The sequence below is a fragment of the Aythya fuligula genome, chromosome 24, assembly GCF_009819795.1.
Source record: "Aythya fuligula isolate bAytFul2 chromosome 24, bAytFul2.pri, whole genome shotgun sequence".
Taxonomy (NCBI): domain Eukaryota; kingdom Metazoa; phylum Chordata; class Aves; order Anseriformes; family Anatidae; genus Aythya; species Aythya fuligula.
This window is the reverse complement of record NC_045582.1, coordinates 3,505,022-3,524,245: the sequence shown is the minus strand read 5'-3', so window position 1 is coordinate 3,524,245 and position 19,224 is coordinate 3,505,022. Positions and strand designations below refer to the sequence as shown.

Sequence of the window (19,224 nt, the reverse complement as noted above, 5' to 3'; positions counted from 1 at the left end):
CCCAGGAGCCCACGTCACCCCGCAGCCCCGCGGCCGCTCTCGGTTCAGCATCCGTCTCCGTGGCAACGCATCCTTCATCCTTCTTGCCTTCATCCTTGTTGCATCGCCGGCAGCCCCGGGTACCCCCCAACTGGGTCCTCTGCCCTATATCACCCACTCCAGCACCCCCAAATTGCATTGTACGGGGAGAGGGGAGTGTGGGGACCGGTTGGTTTTGCACCCATGGATGTCTCTGGGCCCATCCTTGGGAGGTGTTTGGGGACAGAATGGCTTTGGGGCAGCACAGAGGCACCAACGCGCGTCTTCAGGCTTGCAGATATCTCACCTGCCTTCCTGGACCTCAGCTGCTTCACCTGACAGCACTGTCCCATATGTAGGTGGCTTTTCTGTCTGCTCCCAGCTGGGGATTTTCAGGACGGGATGCCACCAAGCTGCTGGCACCACCGAGAGAGCCCCTGCCCAACGCAAAGTCCCGCAGCACCATCAGCGCCTTGGAGGATGCTCAGGTACATCGACCGTGGGCACCCCAGTCCGCTGTTGCCCTTGGAAAAGGGCCCCAAACTGCCCTCATTGGGGTCACCGTGTACCAGCACCACGCTGAGATCGCAGAGCCCATTTTGGCCACGCTGATCTCCTGAGACCCTGGCCCAGGAGCCGGGAAAACCCCTCCCCCAGGAGCAGCTGGGAACACGGGGCTGGCGCTCCGCAGGAAATCTCCATTCATTGGCCCTTGGTCGCTGGCCAAATTGGAGCCAAACCAACCATTTTTGCAACTTCCCAAGGAAGTTTCCAGGGTCCTGAGGCTGGTGGGGAGAGGGGATGACAAGGGGGTGCCGTGGTGTCCGGGTTTGGAAGCATTGCTGGTGCTGTTTACAATTGGGTATGTGCTCAGTGCGGGGAGGGAAGGTTTTTTTTGGGTGTTCCTGCTAGGAGCACGCCCTGATAGGATGTGTTGTGGGAAGCTGTGATTTTTTTTTGGGGGGGGGGGGGAATTAATTGATGTTAGGAGATTGTAGGCTCTTAAATGCCTCCTTTCTCTTCTGGAAATGGTTCTCTGCACCCTGTAGGGTTCCCAGCCCTACTGGGAGGACTTGTTCCTTGCCGGGGGCTGTGTTGTCCCATGTGCTCACACCATGGGGCCATGGCAGTGCCCAGCCGTGCTGCAAAACAAACAAGTCAAGGGATTTCCCCTATCCTCCACCCTAAAAAAGCGCACACAGCCCATGTCCCCATGGGTTGGTTTTGGGGATGACAGGGCCAGCAGGACGTGGTGAACCCTGAGCCTGAGCTCAGCCCGGGCACAGCTCCCAAGGCTGGGGCGGGCCCCTGGGGAAAAGAGATCTATTTAATTAAAAAACCAAAACAAAACACAAAAGGAGCTATCAAGCCCACCAAAACAAGTCTGGTTTTCATTTGGAAGGAACTTTTTGTTGCTCATTTGTCATCAGACCAATTCCTCAAAGTCCAGACACTTTGTGGGACAGGATGGGGTTTCCTTCCCCACCAGAAGGAACGCGCCGTTTCCCTGAAAAACGAATTATGCCCAGGGGCACGACTGTGCTGAGAAGCTGCAGGACGTGTCGGGGACATCCTGCCTGGTGCGATGGGGTCCCCCTGCCACCGAGCCAGGAGGGGACGGGGGACAGAGCCCAGCATGGGACAAGTCCTGTGGCCGCCCACCCCACACTCCCAGCCTTCCTCCTGCTGAAGGAATTTCTTTTTCCGCCCTTCCCTCGATTCTTCTCCTTTTTTCCCTCCCTCCCTTCCCAGCCCTTTCCCCTTCCCTCGCGGCGCAGCCAGGCACCGAGGGGACTTTGCCCCCCCAAGGCTGAGCTTTCTCCCCGCAGCCTGGAGCAGCTGAAGGATGAGCGAAAACGCTCTTATCTGCGAGGGGAGGCAGGCGCTGTGGGCAGGGTTTGCGCGAAGGCTGCTGGCTTATAAGCAGCCGGCCGCGGAGGGAAGCTCCCTCGCGAGGCTCCGAGCGCAGCTCCCACCGCGATGCCCGTGGCGCTGGGGCTGCTGCTGCTGGTGCTGAGCCCGGTGGGCGCCCTGGAGCCGGGGCTTGAGCCCCCCAATTACGATGCCACCGAGGCGGGGGCCGCCCTCTTCGCCGATGCCTACAACAGAACGGCCGAGATCGTCCTCTTCAAGAGCGTCTCGGCCAGCTGGGATTACTACACCAACCTGACGGCCACCAACGGTGCCCTGCAGGTGGGTGCTGGCACGGGGTGCTGCTGGGGGGGCTCCGGCAGGGTGGGGAGGGCTGGCGGGGTCCCCTTCGTCCCCACGGGTTCCTTTTGAAGCACCCCAAGGTGCTGTCCCGGGACTCGGATGCTTGGCTTGGGAATGGTTTTGTCCCCAAAACTGGCTCTCCGGAGAGCCCCTGCCCCAGTGCAGCAGCCCTGGCCCCGCAGCAGAGCCTGGGTTTATTTTTAGAGGTGTTTCCCTCTGCCCAGAACCTTCCACTTTCCTTCCCCCCCTTCCCAGGCTGGGGTCAGGTGTCGAGTGTCCCCGTCCCTGCCCGGCACCACGTCCCCAGCACTGTGCCATGCCCCAGCCCCACGGGAGCCCCAGACGTGAAGGAGCAGCAGGGTGGCACCGGGGCACTCCAGCACATGGGGACAAGCTGGCTGGGGGGGAGGTTGTACGTTTCGGCGTGGGCTGGAGCTGCTCTCAGTTGCACGAGCTTGGCCCCTGCCCTGCATGGACACTCCCCCAGATCTTGTCATACCTGGGGGGCTGCCACAGCCACGGCGTGGGGACATGTCCATGGGGACACGGACACGGCGCTGTGTGCAGCTCGGAGCCATACATCCCTCCCCATGTAGCTTATGGGGTCAGCACAACAAATATGTGACCAGCATGTGTTTGGGAACCTGAGTGTTACCTCCACACCTCAAATAATGTCACGCAACGCCCCAGAGCCCAGCCAGAAGCCCGTGGGCAGGAGGCACATGGTGTGCTGCACGTCTGTCTGTGTGGGACACAGCAGTGAGTCGCTGGGGTGGCGGGGGACGAACACTGCCAACTTGGCAGGACACCCAGCGTGCCCCTCCAGCCTTTTTCGGCCAGCTAGCGCTGTCCAGGCACGCACCCAGCCACTGTCTGGCAGATGTTGTGGTGGGGCTGGGGACCTTTGGGTGCCGCGGGGGCATCCCGGCTTCAGCAGGCTGCAAGGAGGGGCTGGGGAGCACCTTGTGTGGATTTTGCTTGGGGACATTCCCAGACCAGCCCACTTTCCCATGTTAATAAATACCTGAGGATCACGGCTGAGTGCTCCCTGTGATCTCAAGGCTTATCGGGCCACCCTGTTCCCCTCCCAGTAGCTCCCAGATAGTTTTGGGGACAAGAGGGGAAAACAGACAGGACTTTTCTGGCTGCTCTGCCCAAAGCTGTGCCCACTCTGAGAAATGCTCAGAGCACCCTGCAGAGCTAAAAACACCCTGGTGGTGCCCAGCACACTATTTGCCTGAGCCTGACACAGATGGAGAGGGAGAGGAGGGGATCTGGCCCCTGAAATCAGCCCTTCAAAGGGGCAGCAGAGACGCGTGTTGTGCAATGGGGAGGCACTGAGAACTAAAGGGTTAACAGGGCTCGAGGTGGACGGCAGGACCCGAAAGGCAGAATTTGGGGGATTTGGTGAACCTTTGGGCCAGGCAAACCCTGCTCAGGTCTAGAGCACAGAGGAGCTGAGCCAGGCCAGCCCAGAGGTGTGGGCTCCCCCGGGACCTGTCCCCAAAGACGTGGCCAGGGGACAAAGTGACATGGGGGGGCATCAGGCTAAATGCAGGGCAGCAGCCCCTGGCCTTGTGGGGATGGACAGAGGGACACTGGAATGACAGACAGGCAGGGACGGCCGTGGCAAGGGGTCTGGGGCAGAGCCTCTGGCCTCAGCTCGCTCCACCGGAGCTGTCAGGAGAGTTTAGGGCACAAATCGCCTGACCTAACACAGGCGTCTGTTCAAGAAGGAGATGAAACACAGCTGGACTCTGCCTCCTACAGCTCCCTGGCTCAGAAACGGGGTCTGGGAAGGGATAAAACATCCCTCATGAGCCTCCACACTTCGTGGGTGACTCCCATTGATACAAGGGCATCTTGCTCCAGGGTGGGGGCTGTCGCGTCCCGGTGGGATGGGGAGCCGGGGCCGGATGGTACCGGGGTGAGGGTGGAGGTGCTGGGATGCCCAAGGGGGGAGGTGGGCACCCAGCTCTGCTTTAGGCATCTCCCCTCCCTGTCCCCGAGCAACCTCTGGCCACACCACGCTGTAACTCCCTTCCCTCCCGAGAGAATGTGATGATTAAAATAAAACAACCCAGGCTTGTTGGAACCAGGCTGGAAACGCCACGAATTACGGCTAATGAGCTCCATAAATCACACTGGGACAGCACGGGCAGCAAGCAGGCGTTCTGCATGTTCTCACTGCTCACTGCCCGGGCTGATGCACTCCCAAAAAATCAGCATTTCCACGCTGGCCATGTGGATGCTACCGCCCGCGATGCGCCTCGTCCCAAAATCGTGGCTGCCGGCTGCAGCTCCAGCTGCCTAAATAACCCCTGCAGCGCAGGCTGCTCCCGCTGTCCCACGGCCTTGGGAAGCGAGGTCGGGGCTGGCAGTGCTGGATAAGGGTAATGGGGTACCCAAAACCGGGGGCATCTCCAGGGGGTTGCATCTCTGCAAGGCAAAACCCAGAGATGGGGCTTATAGGGCACAGAGCAGGGGGATGCAGCTAAACGTTGCTCGAGCACGGGTATAATGATGCTGGCACAATGGCCCACAAGCATCCAACACCCTGCCCACGGGACACGGACCCCCCGTCCTAATATCCCCATCCCACCCAGGGCACAACACCACTTCCAAAACAACCTCAAAATCTACTCCTTGGGTGCTCTGCAAGGCGAGCGGGGGCTGCAGATGTTGCCTCTTCGGCTGGAAACTGTTGTCTCTTTCTATAAATGTCACGGCTCAGGGACAGCCCTGCCTGCCACCGCGTGTCCCCTGCCCTCTGGCTCACTCAAACCCCGTGACTCTGAGCGCGGTGTCACGTCCCGGCGCTGGTCCCCACGTCCCCTCTCTCACCGCGCAGGTCGAGGCATCGCTGGAGGAGCAAAACTTCACAGAGGCATGGGGCAAGAAAGCCAAGGAGCTCTATGGCGACATCTGGAGCAACTTCAGTGACACCCAGCTGAAGAAAATCATCGGCTCCATCCAGACCCTGGGGCCCTCCAACCTGCCCCTGGACAAGCGACAGCAGGTAGGCAAGGCTGTGGTGAAGCCCTGGGAGATGCTTGGGTGCTGCGATTCCCCCTCAAAGCCTTTTTTCCTGAGCGTGCAGAGTCTGCTGCTGGCCCCTCAGCTGCATTTTGTAGGGTCTCCTGGAGGTTGAAAACTGGGGAAAAGTGATGGAAGGGGGGAGATGGGAGCTGGGGTCCCACCTCGGGGAGGTCACACAGCCAGGATCTGTCCCTAACGTCAGTTTGGAGCTACCTGCAAGCAGGGGCTGGAGATTTCCTGCTTACATTGAGCAGCCTTGGGCGTTCCCTGGACGCCGGCCAGGCTGTGCCCATGGCTGGGGCCAGCTGGCTTGAGCGCCCGCAGACACAGCCCAGCAAACAGGAGGGCTGTGGCAGCCACCTGGCTCCCTGCGCACCCGGAGCGGCTGTGACCGGTGGCACAGACCAGCAGCAGCGACATCAGGACAGCCTTCCCCATCACAGCCCCGAGCTTGCGGGGTCCTTTAATTAAATGCAAGTAAAATGCTCGAGGCAGCGATTCCTGCACATCTCCAGTGGCTCCCAGGGCACCTCCCCACCGAAACCCTGCTTGGCTTGCAAGCCCGGTAATACAATCCTCACTGGAGCAGCGTCAGCCCCAGTTCCTTCCCGGAAACCTGTCCTTGATAACAGAAAGGATCCCATCTCCCTGCACATCACCCACGTTTCTCCCCGCCCGCAGCCACCGCCGTCCCCTCCGGAGCAGAGGAATGGGAGCAGAGAGAGGGGGACGGCGCGGGGGAATTTCCGTCCCTGGGAATGGGCTCCCCGAGCAGGTTCCAGGAAACCTCCCGTTGCTATTGTTTGCTGTTGTTGAAGCTCACAGAAATAAATACCCTCCCAGCGCCCTGGGGTTTTTCTTTTTTTTTTTTTTTTTTTTTTTTTTTTGCCCGCTTAGATAAACAGCCTGTGCCGCAGCCCTTCTGACGAAGGGCGTTATAAATAGCCATGCTCCGGGACACGGAGGGGGCTCGGTGAGCGGCCGTGCGTGGGCTGTCTGTCCCAAAGTGCAGAAACAATGGGTGATAACACACACCTCACCCCCAAAAAAGCACTGTATAAACACCCCGATCCTCCTTCGGACACACACACGCGCTCTGGAGATGGGAAGTCTGTAAATCCCTCCTCAACAGCCCTTCCCACCCTCTTCCAGCCCCAATGCCTTTTCCCTCCCCGCAGTACAACACCATCCTGAGCGACATGGACAAAATCTACTCCACGGCCAAGGTGTGCCCGGCCAACGATACCTGCTGGGAGCTGGAGCCAGGTGCGGTCCTGTCCCCAACCCCGTCCCCGTCCCCATCCCCATCCCAGTCCCCATCCTCATCTCCGTCCCGTGCTTAGGGTCTGCTCCTGATGAGCACCCCCAGGCTCTGACTTCTCCCTGGTCCCAAATTCCCATTGGGATGGGGTTGGCAGGGTCCTGGTCCACATTCATAGGGCTGTCCTGGGGTGCGGATGGCTCGATTTGGGTCGATTTTGTGCCCCACTCCCGCACGTCCTTCCCGCTTGGATCTCTCATGTCCCGTGTGTCCCTTTTGTCTCAGACCTCTCGGACATCATGGCCACGTCCCGCAGCTACAAGAAGCTCCTGTACGCCTGGGAGGGCTGGCACAACGCCGCAGGAAACCCGCTGCGTGCCAAGTACGAGGAGTTCGTGCAGCTGAGCAACGAGGCGTACCGGGTGGACGGTGCGAGCGGGATGGGGACGTGGTGGGTCAGGGAGCGGGGTGGGAAGAGGGGCAACACAGTGTCCTGCTCTCCCCATCCCACTTCATCCAGCCTCCATTTCACTTCTGTCCTGGTGTTGACACCCTGGGGAAGGTGCAAAAATCCTACTGGTGCCCAACAGGCCCAGCTCTTTGGGCTGGATGTGGGGCAGCCCCTTGGGGATGGAGCTGGGGGTCATCACTGCCTCCCTGCAGGCTTCGAGGACACGGGCAGCTACTGGCGCTCCTGGTACGACTCAGCTTCCTTCGAGGATGACCTGGAGCATCTCTACCACCAGCTGGAGCCGCTCTACCTCAACCTGCACGCCTTTGTCCGGAGGAAACTGTATGACCGCTACGGCCCCAAATACGTCAACCTGAAGGGTCCCATCCCTGCCCACCTCCTGGGTAAGAGCCAGGGGTCCTGGTGGGACTGCAGAGCTGTGGTGGGATGGCGGGTGGTCCCACTTATTGCTGTGTTTCTCTTCCTTCTGACCCACCCCTGGGTCTGCTCTGTCTGCCTTCTCTCCTCAGGCAACATGTGGGCTCAGCAGTGGAACAACATCTATGACCTGATGGTCCCCTACCCTGAGAAGCCCAACCTCGATGTGACGAGCACCATGGTGGATCAGGTAATGGGCTGAGGGACCTGCTAGGGCACCACTGGGAAAAAAGGGGGGATACGTTGGCCAGGGCTTCCCCATAACTTTGATCCTATGGAAGTGGTTGCCCATATCTGCGTATGGGACAGTAGAAAAAACAGGTTTGGGAGGGGTAGGGACAGAGAAATGGCCCCGCGCCCACTCCAGCAATAGCCAGAGAGGCAGCAGGTGGGAAAAGAGGCAGGCTGGTGTGGTGGGAGCAGTGCTGGTCCTTACGCTGGGGGCTGCATCCCCACCATCACTCATCTCCAAGCCCTCCTGAGACACCTGTCCTGCTCCTATCTCCTGTCCGTTCTGGGCACCAGCACTGCTGCTTGGTGCTGCTTAGGGATGCTCACCCCATTTCTGGGGATGGAGCTTCCCATCAGGGTGAGAGGGGCAGGAGCCCCTCCCTGTGGTGCTGTGGGAGTATCAGAGGCGATGCCCGAGGCATGGGCAGTCCTTTCCTTGGCCATAACCTGCTGCCTCCTGCCCTCCAGGGCTGGAATGCCACCCACATGTTCCGGGTCTCGGAGGAGTTCTTCACCTCCCTGGGGCTGTTGGAGATGCCCCCTGAGTTCTGGGACAAGTCCATGCTGGAGAAGCCGACGGACGGGCGGGAGGTGGTGTGTCATGCCTCGGCCTGGGACTTCTACAACCGCAAGGACTTCAGGTGTGTGGGGCCACGCAGGGGCCCAGGGCTATGGGACAAGAGCTTCTTCCACCCCCTTGGTGGTCACTATTTTGGGTACCCCATCACCATCTGGGGTAAGGTTTCAGGGCACCACATAGCTGTGCCTTCCCCTCTACTGGGTTTTTCCTCTTTCCCATGGGGTGCTGCCACCCTCTAAGGGTCCTTCCCACTGGGGATGTGCGTGGGCAGACCAGGGACCCTCACCGAGCTCAGGCATCGCTCCTTTCACAGGATCAAGCAGTGCACAACGGTGACCATGGAGCAGCTGTTCACGGTGCACCACGAGATGGGCCACGTGCAGTACTACCTGCAGTACAAGGACCAGCCCGTCTCCTTCCGCAGCGGGGCCAACCCCGGCTTCCACGAGGCCATCGGTGATGTCATGTCCCTGTCCGTCTCCACCCCCAGCCACCTCAAGAAAATCGGACTCCTCAGCAGTGCCACCGAGGACGCGGGTATGGCAGCTGCCCTAGGACCAGGAGGGTTCATGGGACACTGACCATGGCACCGGGAAGGGTTTGGGATGTGCCAGGGCAGGCTGCAGCCTGGCAATGCAGCCCTGAGCAGGACAGACCCCGTGGTTGACACAAACCTTTCAACCATCCTTAGTTCGACGGACCTTTACTCTACAATTACCCTAAAGGAGGCTGTAGCGAGATGGGAATCGGTCTCTCCTCCAAGTGCCAAGTGATAAGACAAGAGGAAGTGGGCTTAATTTGTATCAGGGGAGGCTTAGGTCAGATATTAGGAAAAATTTCTTCACTGAAAGGGTTGTGAAATGTTGGAACTGGCTGTCCAAGACAGTAGATGAGTCACTATCACTCCTCCCGGAAGGTCTTCAAAAAACTTAGAGATGTAGAGCTTAGTGGTTGAACGGTGGGCTTGGCAGTGCTAGGTTAAAGGTTGGACGAGATGATCTTGGAAATCTTTTCCAACTTAAATGATTCCATAATCCTGGTTCTTGTTGCCATGGGTCCATGCATATACACCTCCTTGGGTCCATGCATGACCCCTTCTGGGCTCTGTGGACAACTTCTTGGCTCCATCCTCTTCACCACCACAAGCAGCAGCAATGCTCCCTGGAGCCTTGTCTGTTCCCTTCCCCTCCCCAGCAGAGACTCAAACCGAAAGCAGCATCTATGGTGTTTATTGGTTTTGACATTTCCAGTGTCTCCCCTTCCTGTCCACCTGGGAGCTCACCACGTAGCTCTGCGGAGGCGGCACCGAGTGCTCGCTCAGACAACCCGCCTGGTCACAAGGACAGGCAGCGGGTGACACATCCGCCTGCCAGCCAGTGCAGAGGAGGAGGACTTGTCGCTGCAGGACGTTTCCCAGCTTGGCAAGGGTCTGCACACCCCCCCACACCTCCCAGCCAACACGTCAAACCAGACAGCAGCAGAGGAAACCAAGCGTTCGCAGAGCCCTGCCGCAGGCGGCTGCTTTGCGGAGGAGGGCCAGTCCCGGGTCCTCCTGCCTTGTCGTTAAATCTGTTTCGTGATGGGGAAGCCGTCACAGCAGCCAAAATTGTTGGGCTGATGCTGCACAAACATCACGGAGCAGATGGTCGCTGCCTCAAGGCATCGCTGCCTGACTTGGCGGCCGCGCCACCACCGTGGTGGCAGCCAGCAGCCCGTCGGGGCAGTGCTGCCAACCCCTTCCCGACCCTACAGCTGCAGCTGGGTCTCCAGCTGGTCTTTCTTTAGTCTTCCTTTGCTCGAGGTGAAGGGGAAAGCAGATGTCACCATCACCTGTGCTCCGCGTGGTATGGTGGTGACTGCCCCAGGTCTGGATCCAAACCATGGCAGCCTTTGCTTTGGTGTGCCAGCCCTGGGGACCAAATCCCTTTCACCCTGAAGCCCCTGTAGGGTGAACGTGTTAACAGGGAGCCCTTAGAGTTACCCTCACCAGAGACTTCTCCAGGCTTCAGGCAAGGGGACACCAGGCTTGTCACTCCCATTGCTCCCATTCAGTAGAAAGACAAGTTGCCCCAAGCAGGAGCTGCAGTCAGAAAAACATCCTGTGTCCTGTGCACAAATTTCTAAGGATCACAATTATATGTTGAAATGTTGTTCCGACTTCTCATCCATCTCTCCTCACCCCACTGCCAACAAAAACCCAGTGACCATAGTGCCGCCCACCAGGGCTCCTTCCCGACCTCATTTGGGCTCTGTTTCATGCAGAGAGCAACATCAACTACCTGCTGAAGATGGCCTTGGAGAAGATCGCCTTCCTGCCCTTTGGCTACCTCATCGACCAGTGGCGCTGGAACGTGTTCAATGGCCACACGCCCCCCAGTCGTTACAACTATGACTGGTGGTATCTGAGGTAGGGGACAGTGGCAGAGGGTGGATACATGCATGGAAGCTGAGGGTGTGCAAGGATGGAGGGTGGGCAGAAAGGAAGAAGGGGCCATGGAGATGGCTGGAGAAAGATGGGTGGAGGGGTGGAGGGGTGGGAGGGAGAAATGCATAGGAGGGTGGGTTGAGGATCGGGAAGACATGGAAGGACACAAATTGTGCAGATCTCTTCAGCACTGTGCCTTCATTTCCTGTTCCCTGCCTTGGTTCCTCTGGCTCCCTCTTTCCAGCTCATGTTCTTGTTCTTTGTTGCCTACAGAACTAAATACCAGGGTATTTGTGCTCCAATTTCGAGGAACGAAAGCAACTTCGACCCTGGGGCAAAGTACCACATCCCTGGGAACACCCCTTACATCAGGTAGAGGAGGTGCTGGGAAGGGGATGGAGGCTTGGGGCAGGGGGTGTGGGGACCCCAACTCTTCAGGCAGGGGCTGGGATGCATTGCTCAAGACACAGACACCATCCAACACTTGGGAGCACAAATGGTGGGGAGCAGATGTGTGGCAAGGTGCCTTCAGCCATGCCCTGGGACTCACCTGCTTTGTCCCTGGTGCTCACCTTCACGGGCTTCCTCAACAGGTACTTTGTGAGCTTCATCCTCCAGTTCCAGTTTCACAAGGCGCTGTGCCAGGCGGCCAACCACACTGGTCCCCTACACACCTGTGACATCTACGAGTCCAAAGAGGCTGGAGCCAAACTCAGGTGGGGACAGAGAAGGGTCGGGACAATCGCCATGGGCAGATGTGTGCGTGGAAGCTGATGGTGTGCAAGGAAGAAAGGAAGGAAAGAAGAAAGGAAGGAAGGAAAAAGTGGCCATGGAGATGGCTGGAGAAATAGCTTTGCAGATGGATGGATGGATAGATGGAAATACAAGGAAGCACTGGGGTGGGGTGAGTGGTCCTCACCAGAGTCCTGCTATTGTCCCTGTCACTAGCTCCCACCCAGACAAGAGGTCACTAAAGCATGTTTGGTTCCTGTAGACTCCCTGGGCGTTAATGAATGCATGAGAATGTGGCGGAAAGTCTTCAGACCCCAAGCACAGGATAGCTGGGGGGCTTCAGAGGCAGTTTCCAGGCTCACATCCTTCTCAGGAATAGCATCTTCAACCCATGTGAAGCAGAGACACCACCACTGCTTTTCTCCCGTCCATCCTCCGACCTAATGCTGGCTCTTGCTGTCCCACTCCTCTGCAGGGAGGTGCTGAAAGCTGGGTCTTCCAAGTCATGGCAGGAAATCCTGTTCAACCTCACTGGCACGGATAAGATGGACGCTGGGGCCCTCCTGGAGTACTTCAGCCCTGTCACCACCTGGCTTGAGGAGCAGAACAACAAGACCAATGAGGTGCTGGGCTGGCCAGAGTTTGACTGGCGTCCCCCTGTCCCCGAAGGCTACCCCGAAGGCATCGGTAAGGCTGCGGCCCCAGGAGGGGCAGGAAAAGTTCTCCCAAGTGCCACCACCAACCCCTAGGCAGGACAGTTCTGGGGGAGGTCTCTGCTGTAGATGGGTGAGATCTCCATGCCAGGAAAGAGAGGAATAATCACCTCCATGTGCAGTCCCACAGGATCCCGTTTTGTGGGTGGTCACATCTTGCTTTGAAGCAGATGCCATAATCCAGCCCCTTGACGTACCGCTGTGCAGAGCTGTGGCCCTGCCACTGTAGTAAGGCCATCAGTCCTGGTGTGACAGGTCATCTGCTTTCAGCTGCATCCTTTCTGCCCAGCTGGAAGGGTTTAGGGCAGGCAACTTGTCCTGCGATCCCATCCCCTCTCCCGTGGACAACCTCCACCTTCAGCATGCTCCCAGACATCTTTCAGCAGACCTGCAACTCTGGGACGTGTTCAAGCCTGGTGGAGAAACCTCTTGAAAGACCTCTTGCAAAAAGGACTTCCCTTCTCTTTCCTCTTATCTCTTCCTCTAGACAAAATAGCAGACGAGGCACAAGCTAAAGAGTTCTTGTCCGAGTACAACAGGACAGCCGAGGAGGTGTGGAACGCCTACACTGAGGCGTCCTGGACCTACAACACCAACATCACCGACTACAACAAAGAGATCATGGTATGGAAACAACCCAGGCAACAGCCACGGCAGGCATCTGGTTCCCATTGCAAATGAGCTCTGAAAGCCAGGACAACCTCTGCTCCTAGCAGAGCTGTAGATGAGAACCCCATTCTCATCCAGAAGGTGACTTGTCCATGAAAAGTCATGCCATGAGGTACCCCCAGGGAAGCCACGGGGAGGTTGTCAGCCATGGCAGGGCAGGTGGTGCTTGTGGTGAAGGCCTGTGTCTCAGGAAGCTCCCTCAGGTAACTCCTCTCCTGCCTTTGCAGCTGGAGAAGAACTTGGCCATGTCCAAGCACACCCTCGAGTATGGGATGAGAGCCAGGCAGTTCGACGCCTCCGACTTCCAGGACCAAACTGTCACACGCATCCTCAAGAAGCTGAGCATCATCGAGAGGGCAGCCCTGCCTGAGGATGAGCTGAAGGAGGTGAGCTGCAAGGGGACAGGGCAGGACGGGCTGTCCTTTGCCACTACCCTGTGGGAAGACACAGGCTTTGCCCAGCTTTTAGGAAATGGCCCTGGGCAGCTGCCCCTGCCCCTGCAGAAGGTGATAGTTTGGTACCTTCTGCACAAAAGCAAGACCCTCACCTCCAGGATTTCTCACCCAAAGGTTGCCTGCCCCAGCCTGCTGTGGGTGCAGCTGCTTGTGTGGCAATGGCACATTGCATGCTGGCCCCATACTTGCCATAGTAACTCAGCTTTGATTCCTTCTGGGGTCATACTTGACCTGCCAGGACAGTGTGGAAGGGGCCAGGGGAACATCCTAATGGGCTGTGTTGTTCCCCAAGAGCAGGAGCAAAGTTAACAAGCTCACATGATTCGATTTCCTTTGCAGTACAACACCCTTCTCTCAGATATGGAGACCACATACAGCGTAGCCAAGGTCTGCAGGGAGAACAAAACCTGTCACCCCCTGGACCCTGGTAAGACCTGGCAGGGTGCTCAGCGAGTCATCTGCAGCAGGCCCAGGAAGGAGGGATTCTTCATAGGGACATGGAGAAGGGTCGTGAAGGGGCCTTTCCACCTTCTCGGTGATGGCCCCTGAGCAGTATATTGGGTCTAGCATCGTTGCATCAGGCTAGCCCAGCCAACGCCATCATCTGGCTTCACTGCTCTCTCTTTAGACCTCACGGACATCCTGGCCAAGTCACAGGACTATGATGAGCTCCTCTTTGTCTGGAAGGGCTGGCGGGATGCTTCTGGGAAGAAAATGAGGAACAACTACAAGCGATACGTGGAACTGAGCAACAAGGCAGCTGTGCTCAACGGTCAGTGTCCTGCTCCTTCAGAGACCCACCAACGTCTCAGCACCCCATGAGCAGAGAATTGAGTTGATCGTCCAACTCAAAGCCAATATCTTGAGGGCATAAAGGTCCCACCAACTGTCATTGGGTCCCCTGTCTCATAGGCATGGAGGGACCTGGGGTGTCTGAGTGGCAAGACAGACTCTTGCCCAAGAAGGGAAGTGTCTGACAGCTCCTTTTGCCCTACCTCAGGCTACACAGACAATGGGGCTTACTGGAGATCCCTGTATGAGACATCCACCTTCGAGGAAGATTTGGAGAAGTTGTACCTGCAGCTGCAGCCCCTGTACCTCAACCTGCATGCCTATGTACGCCGGGCCCTATACAAAAAGTATGGAGCTGAGCACATAAACTTGAAGGGTCCTATTCCTGCTCACCTGCTAGGTAAGGGCTTTGCGGAGGCCTTGAGCAGAGCTGTGTTTCCCACCAGGCATAAATTGCTGCAAGTCATGCCAGGACCTCATGCTTGCATTGTCCTCATGCAGGCGGTGCAGGGACTGGTGACTGTGCAACCTGGCCACAGACAGGGTAGCCCATCCTGAAAAGTGGGGAGTAACAAGTTGTCTTTGTTCTTCTCCCTCCATCTTCCTCCTGCTCTTCCCAGGCAACATGTGGGCCCAGTCATGGTCCAACATTTTCAACCTGGTGGTGCCCTACCCAGATGCCACCAAGGTGGATGCCACCCCAGCCATGAAGCAACAGGTCAGTGCTTTTACAGTCTGCTCTGGAGATGTCCCCTGGGACCCATCACCCTCTGGCCGCTGGCAACACCCCCATTGCTGAATGCTTTGATGCTGCCAAAAGCTTCCATGACATGCCCCTATTCCTTCCCCATCCGGATATACCAAGGGCTGGACCCAACAGTGGTTGCCATCAAAGACCTCCCAAGCCCAGAGGGACAAGACTGTCCCCAGCCTCCCATCCTTCCCACAGCCTCCAGCACCCACAGGATCTCCCATTGCCCCTCACCAAATCCTCCATCTGCTCTCTCCCCAGGGCTGGACACCCAAAATGATGTTTGAAGAGTCGGACCGTTTCTTTACCTCCCTGGGCCTCATCCCCATGCCGCAGGAGTTCTGGGACAAATCCATGATCGAGAAGCCGACGGACGGGCGGGAGGTGGTGTGTCACGCCTCAGCATGGGACTTCTACAACCGCAAGGACTTCAGGTGCCTGCAGGGAGCGAGTGGTGCCCCTGGCTCCTATGGTGCTGGGGCAGCATCTTGGTGGGATAAGGGCACACGGGATGGTGCCACCGCGGTGTCTCTTGCTCAGCAGCTGTGGCAGCCCCTCTCTGGCACTGCCACTGGTACCCAAGATGCTGGCATTGATGGCAGGAGTCCCCATAGCAGGGGGAGGGCAACTTATACCTTCCCTGAGCTGCCCAGAAGATGGAAAAGCTGACAAACATGGACAGGGAATGGGCAGGGGCGGCAGGAGAGGCAGAAAGACAGTCAGGGACCAACCCCATGGAGCAGGACCAGCATCAGACCTGGGGAGGGGACACGTGGAAAGAGACCAGAGGGAAACATAGGTGGTTATGGTACCGCAATGGGGTACAGTCGTTCTTGGAGACTTTCACCCCAGCTCTGCCCTTTCTTTTCTCCCCACCCCACGTCCTCATCCAGGATCAAGCAGTGCACTGTGGTGAACATGGATGACCTGATCACGGTGCACCACGAGATGGGCCACGTCCAGTACTTCCTGCAGTACATGGACCAGCCCATCTCATTCCGCGATGGAGCCAACCCTGGCTTCCACGAGGCTATTGGGGATGTTATGGCCTTGTCCGTCTCCACCCCCAAACATCTGCACAGCATCAAGCTGCTGGACCAAGTCACAGAAAACGAAGGTGAGTTGGCATGGGGGCACCCCACGGCACAGGTGGGGGCAGCTGGGGATGCAGAGGGCCAGGATGGGCTGGGCAAGGTAGAAGGGGACACGCACGGTGGCTCGGTATGCAGGGAAAAGACAGGATCTGATGGGGACCCTCTGCCCCCGGGCAGAATGACCCACACAGGGTGGAGAGGTGGGCACAGTACCCCCTTGCTCACACCTTCCCACTCTGGACAGAAAGTGACATTAACTACCTGATGAGCGTCGCCCTGGACAAAATCGCCTTCCTGCCCTTCGGGTACCTCATGGACCAGTGGCGCTGGAAGGTGTTTGATGGGCGCATCAAGGAGGACGAGTACAACCAGCAGTGGTGGAACCTCAGGTGTGCTCGAGCTCAGACCTCTCTTTGGTGCAAGGTCCTTGGCCATCGTCCCACTTGGTGTTTTCTCCCTGTGGCCCAGGTGGCTGCAGTGGGACATGATGGGATAACACAACCCCTTACCCTGTCCCCACACCCCGCTGTGTCCCCTCCTGGCTTACCCTACCTTCTCCTCCCCAAACTGAGCTAATTCTCCCTCTCTGGCCCAGGCTGAAGTACCAGGGCTTGTGCCCACCAACACCAAGGTCTGAAGATGACTTCGACCCTGGAGCAAAGTTTCACATCCCTGCCAATGTCCCCTACATCAGGTGAGTGAGCTGGGCTGGGAGGGACACCGCTGGGACAGGTGAGCCCATGCAGAAGCAGGGACCTCTGATTCAGGTGCTAGCAATGGCACCTTGTTTCATGGCTGGAGGGACACCTGGTGGTGCCCATCCCAAAATACCGGGTATATATCAACAGAACCTTAGAGGGAAAGGCTGGATCTAGGGGAAATTTCTCCTTGTCCAAGGGAGGTGGGCTCAGCCACACAGGCAGCTATAAAGTGCACACTAAAAGGAAAAAATGGCATCAGCACATTGGACCAAACTGATGCAGGTGGAGATCCAAAGCCAGTGATACTCCTCCAGGCTGGGATTCTGCACCTGGAGGATAAGGGGGAGCGCATTCTCCCCCTGCACAGCCACTAGCAGGGTCTGTCCCCGTGTCCTCACCCCTCTGTGGCCTCTCCAGGTACTTTGTCAGCTTCGTGATCCAGTTCCAGTTCCACCAGGCTCTCTGTAAAGCAGCTGGGCACACGGGGCCCCTGCACAAGTGTGACATCTACCAGTCCAAGGAGGCCGGGAATCTCTTGGGGTAAGTGCGGGCAGGGCAGAGCCAAGACCTTTATGACCCCAAATACCTTAAAGTCAGGCCACAGCTCTGCGGGACAGCAGAGCCCCTGGTGCTCCATCCTCTCCCTGCCCCAGCAATGCTCCGGTCCCTGGCCCTGGGACATGGGAGACCCTGGGCTGGGTGCTGCAGCTGTGATTGCAAAAGCAGCCACTAGATGGTAGCTGGGCCACTGGCAGGTGGAAGGCTCCCTCCCTCCTCCTCTTCCTCCTCCGCAGCCCCCAGTTCCTTAGGGAAAAGAGCCCCCTTGCTTCAAGGGAAGCACCTGTAAAATTAACCCTTTCACCCATAAACTGATCTGCATCAGTCCGGGCTCTCTGGAAGGCTTTAGGCATGTAAAGCCCCATATCCCACATGCAAAACCTTATCCCCCATGCTCTGAGCTCACAGATACCAGAAAGCAGAGACCGTGCCCCAGGGCTCCTGGCACCAAGAGCCCCAAGCCCTGAAGGCAAGGGCTGGTGGCAAAAGGGCAATGGGGAACCCACTGGAGCCGATTTTTCCCTTGCAGGGAGGCCATGAAGCTGGGTTTCAGCAAGCCGTGGCCTGAAGCCATGCAGCTCATCACGGGGCAGCCCAACATGTCGGCCGAGGCCCTGATGAGCTACTTCCAGCCCCTCATGACGTGGCTGGTGAAGGAGAACGAGAAGAACGGGGAAGTCCTGGGCTGGCCCGAGTACGACTGGACTCCTTACACGGGTATGTGGGAATGGGCTGAACACGGTGGGTCCATGATGGGGGAGAGTATGGTCCTCTCCAGGGTGGGGATGGGGCTCACAGCAGAGATGGAGCTGCCCTGGTGCCCCTTGGCCACCCCAAAAACCACAGGGGTTTTGGATGCTCCTCCTCGACTTCCCAGCAAGCCGAGTCTAAAGGAGACAAGTCACCCAAGAGACCAGCAAAGGAGAAGCTGGTGACCCACCACAGCCAGCCCAGAGCCACCAGCACTAACCATGTCCCTCATTTCTCCATTTTCCAGCCGCTCAAAGCCAAGCTGGCTCCTCCGACCGTACTGATTTCCTGGGCATGTCCCTGAGCAGCAAAGAAGCCACAGCAGGTGGCTGGGTCCTACTCGCCCTGGCACTCGTCTTCGTGATCACCACCATCTTCCTGGGCGTCAAGTTGTCCTTAGCAAGGAGAAAGGCCTTCAAATCCAGCTCAGAAATGGAACTGAAATAAGGCGGACACCGATGGGGGAGCACAGACAGGGTACGAGCGCAGGCACTCGGGCAGGCTGGTGGCAATGCTGCGGGCACGTTCGCCCACGAAGCCATGGGTTTCCACAGCCCAGGACTTCTCTCTCCAATCAGGTTGGACTTTTTTTTTTCCACTATGCAAGAGCCAAAGCAGAAAAGACCTATTTATTTGTCAGCGTCTGCATAAGGGGGAGAGAAATTCAGGCACCGGCAGGCACGGAGCCATCACGGGCTGCCCCCATGCCTGGGGGGCGCAGGTCCAGCCCAGGCACCCACCATCTATCTCCAACCCTTATGCCAGGGTGGCCAAAGCCATGGGGGCTTCAAGTGACAGAGGGCAGGCTTGGGAAGGACAGAGCACGTTTGTGTTCTCTGTCCATCCCTGGTTTGCCCACTGCTGGGCTGTTCGCTTGCATGGATGAAAAATAAACCCATGTCTTGTTACCCCCAGCGCAGCAGCTCGGCTCCTCCTTGTGGGTGATATCTCCGTGGGATGCTGGGCTGGTGAGAATACAATTTCCTAGGGGTCAATGTGGCTTTTGGGGTCTCCTCCGTCCCCATCATGAAAGCTCAGCATCCCTTTATAGCAGCACCATCGCCCCCTAAACATTGGCTCCCGTTGCAGCTGCTGTCTCAGGGTTTCTCCGTAGGGCACAGACCTAACGGAGGGGCTGCATTAGGGCCAGAAAACCCCAGCTGAGAGGTGGGTTTCCAGAAAAGTCCAAGCCTGAGCTGTAATGAGGGTTGAGGGTCACCAAGTCCAAGCAGGGACAGGGCTCGAGCTCACGGCTCCAGCACAGGGACGATGCGCGTTTACGTAAGGGCCGGGGAGGCTCTGAGGTCAGCGATCGCCTCCTGCTCCCCAGCTCTGATTATCTTGGGATCAGC

At 57.9% G+C, this 19,224-nt stretch overlaps 1 protein-coding gene across 1 annotated transcript; it reads left to right on the top strand.

Moving 5' to 3' along the window:
• The first annotated feature begins 1,998 nt into the window (after positions 1-1,998).
• ACE (angiotensin I converting enzyme) lies at positions 1,999-18,365 on the top strand. Its single transcript, XM_032202802.1, has 25 exons — positions 1,999-2,211; positions 5,084-5,251; positions 6,450-6,537; positions 6,818-6,961; positions 7,196-7,387; positions 7,514-7,611; positions 8,121-8,293; positions 8,546-8,769; positions 10,495-10,639; positions 10,931-11,029; positions 11,251-11,373; positions 11,865-12,076; positions 12,590-12,726; positions 12,999-13,157; positions 13,566-13,653; positions 13,855-13,998; positions 14,227-14,418; positions 14,639-14,736; positions 15,031-15,203; positions 15,663-15,886; positions 16,108-16,252; positions 16,459-16,557; positions 16,982-17,104; positions 17,652-17,839; positions 18,120-18,365. The coding sequence occupies exons 1-25, from the start codon at positions 1,999-2,001 to the stop codon at positions 18,317-18,319; spliced, it is 3,849 nt and encodes a 1,282-aa protein (XP_032058693.1). The 3' UTR covers positions 18,320-18,365.
• The last annotated feature ends 859 nt before the right edge of the window (positions 18,366-19,224 follow it).

Coding starts and splice junctions, on each gene's coding strand:
- ACE (XM_032202802.1), top strand. CDS start 1,999: ATGCCCGTGGCGCTGGGGCTGCTGCTGCTGGTGCTGAGCCCGGTGGGC. Junction 6,538..6,817: donor CTGCTGGGAGCTGGAGCCAG/GTGCGGTCCTGT, acceptor CTTTTGTCTCAG/ACCTCTCGGACATCATGGCC. Junction 12,727..12,998: donor ACTACAACAAAGAGATCATG/GTATGGAAACAA, acceptor CTGCCTTTGCAG/CTGGAGAAGAACTTGGCCAT.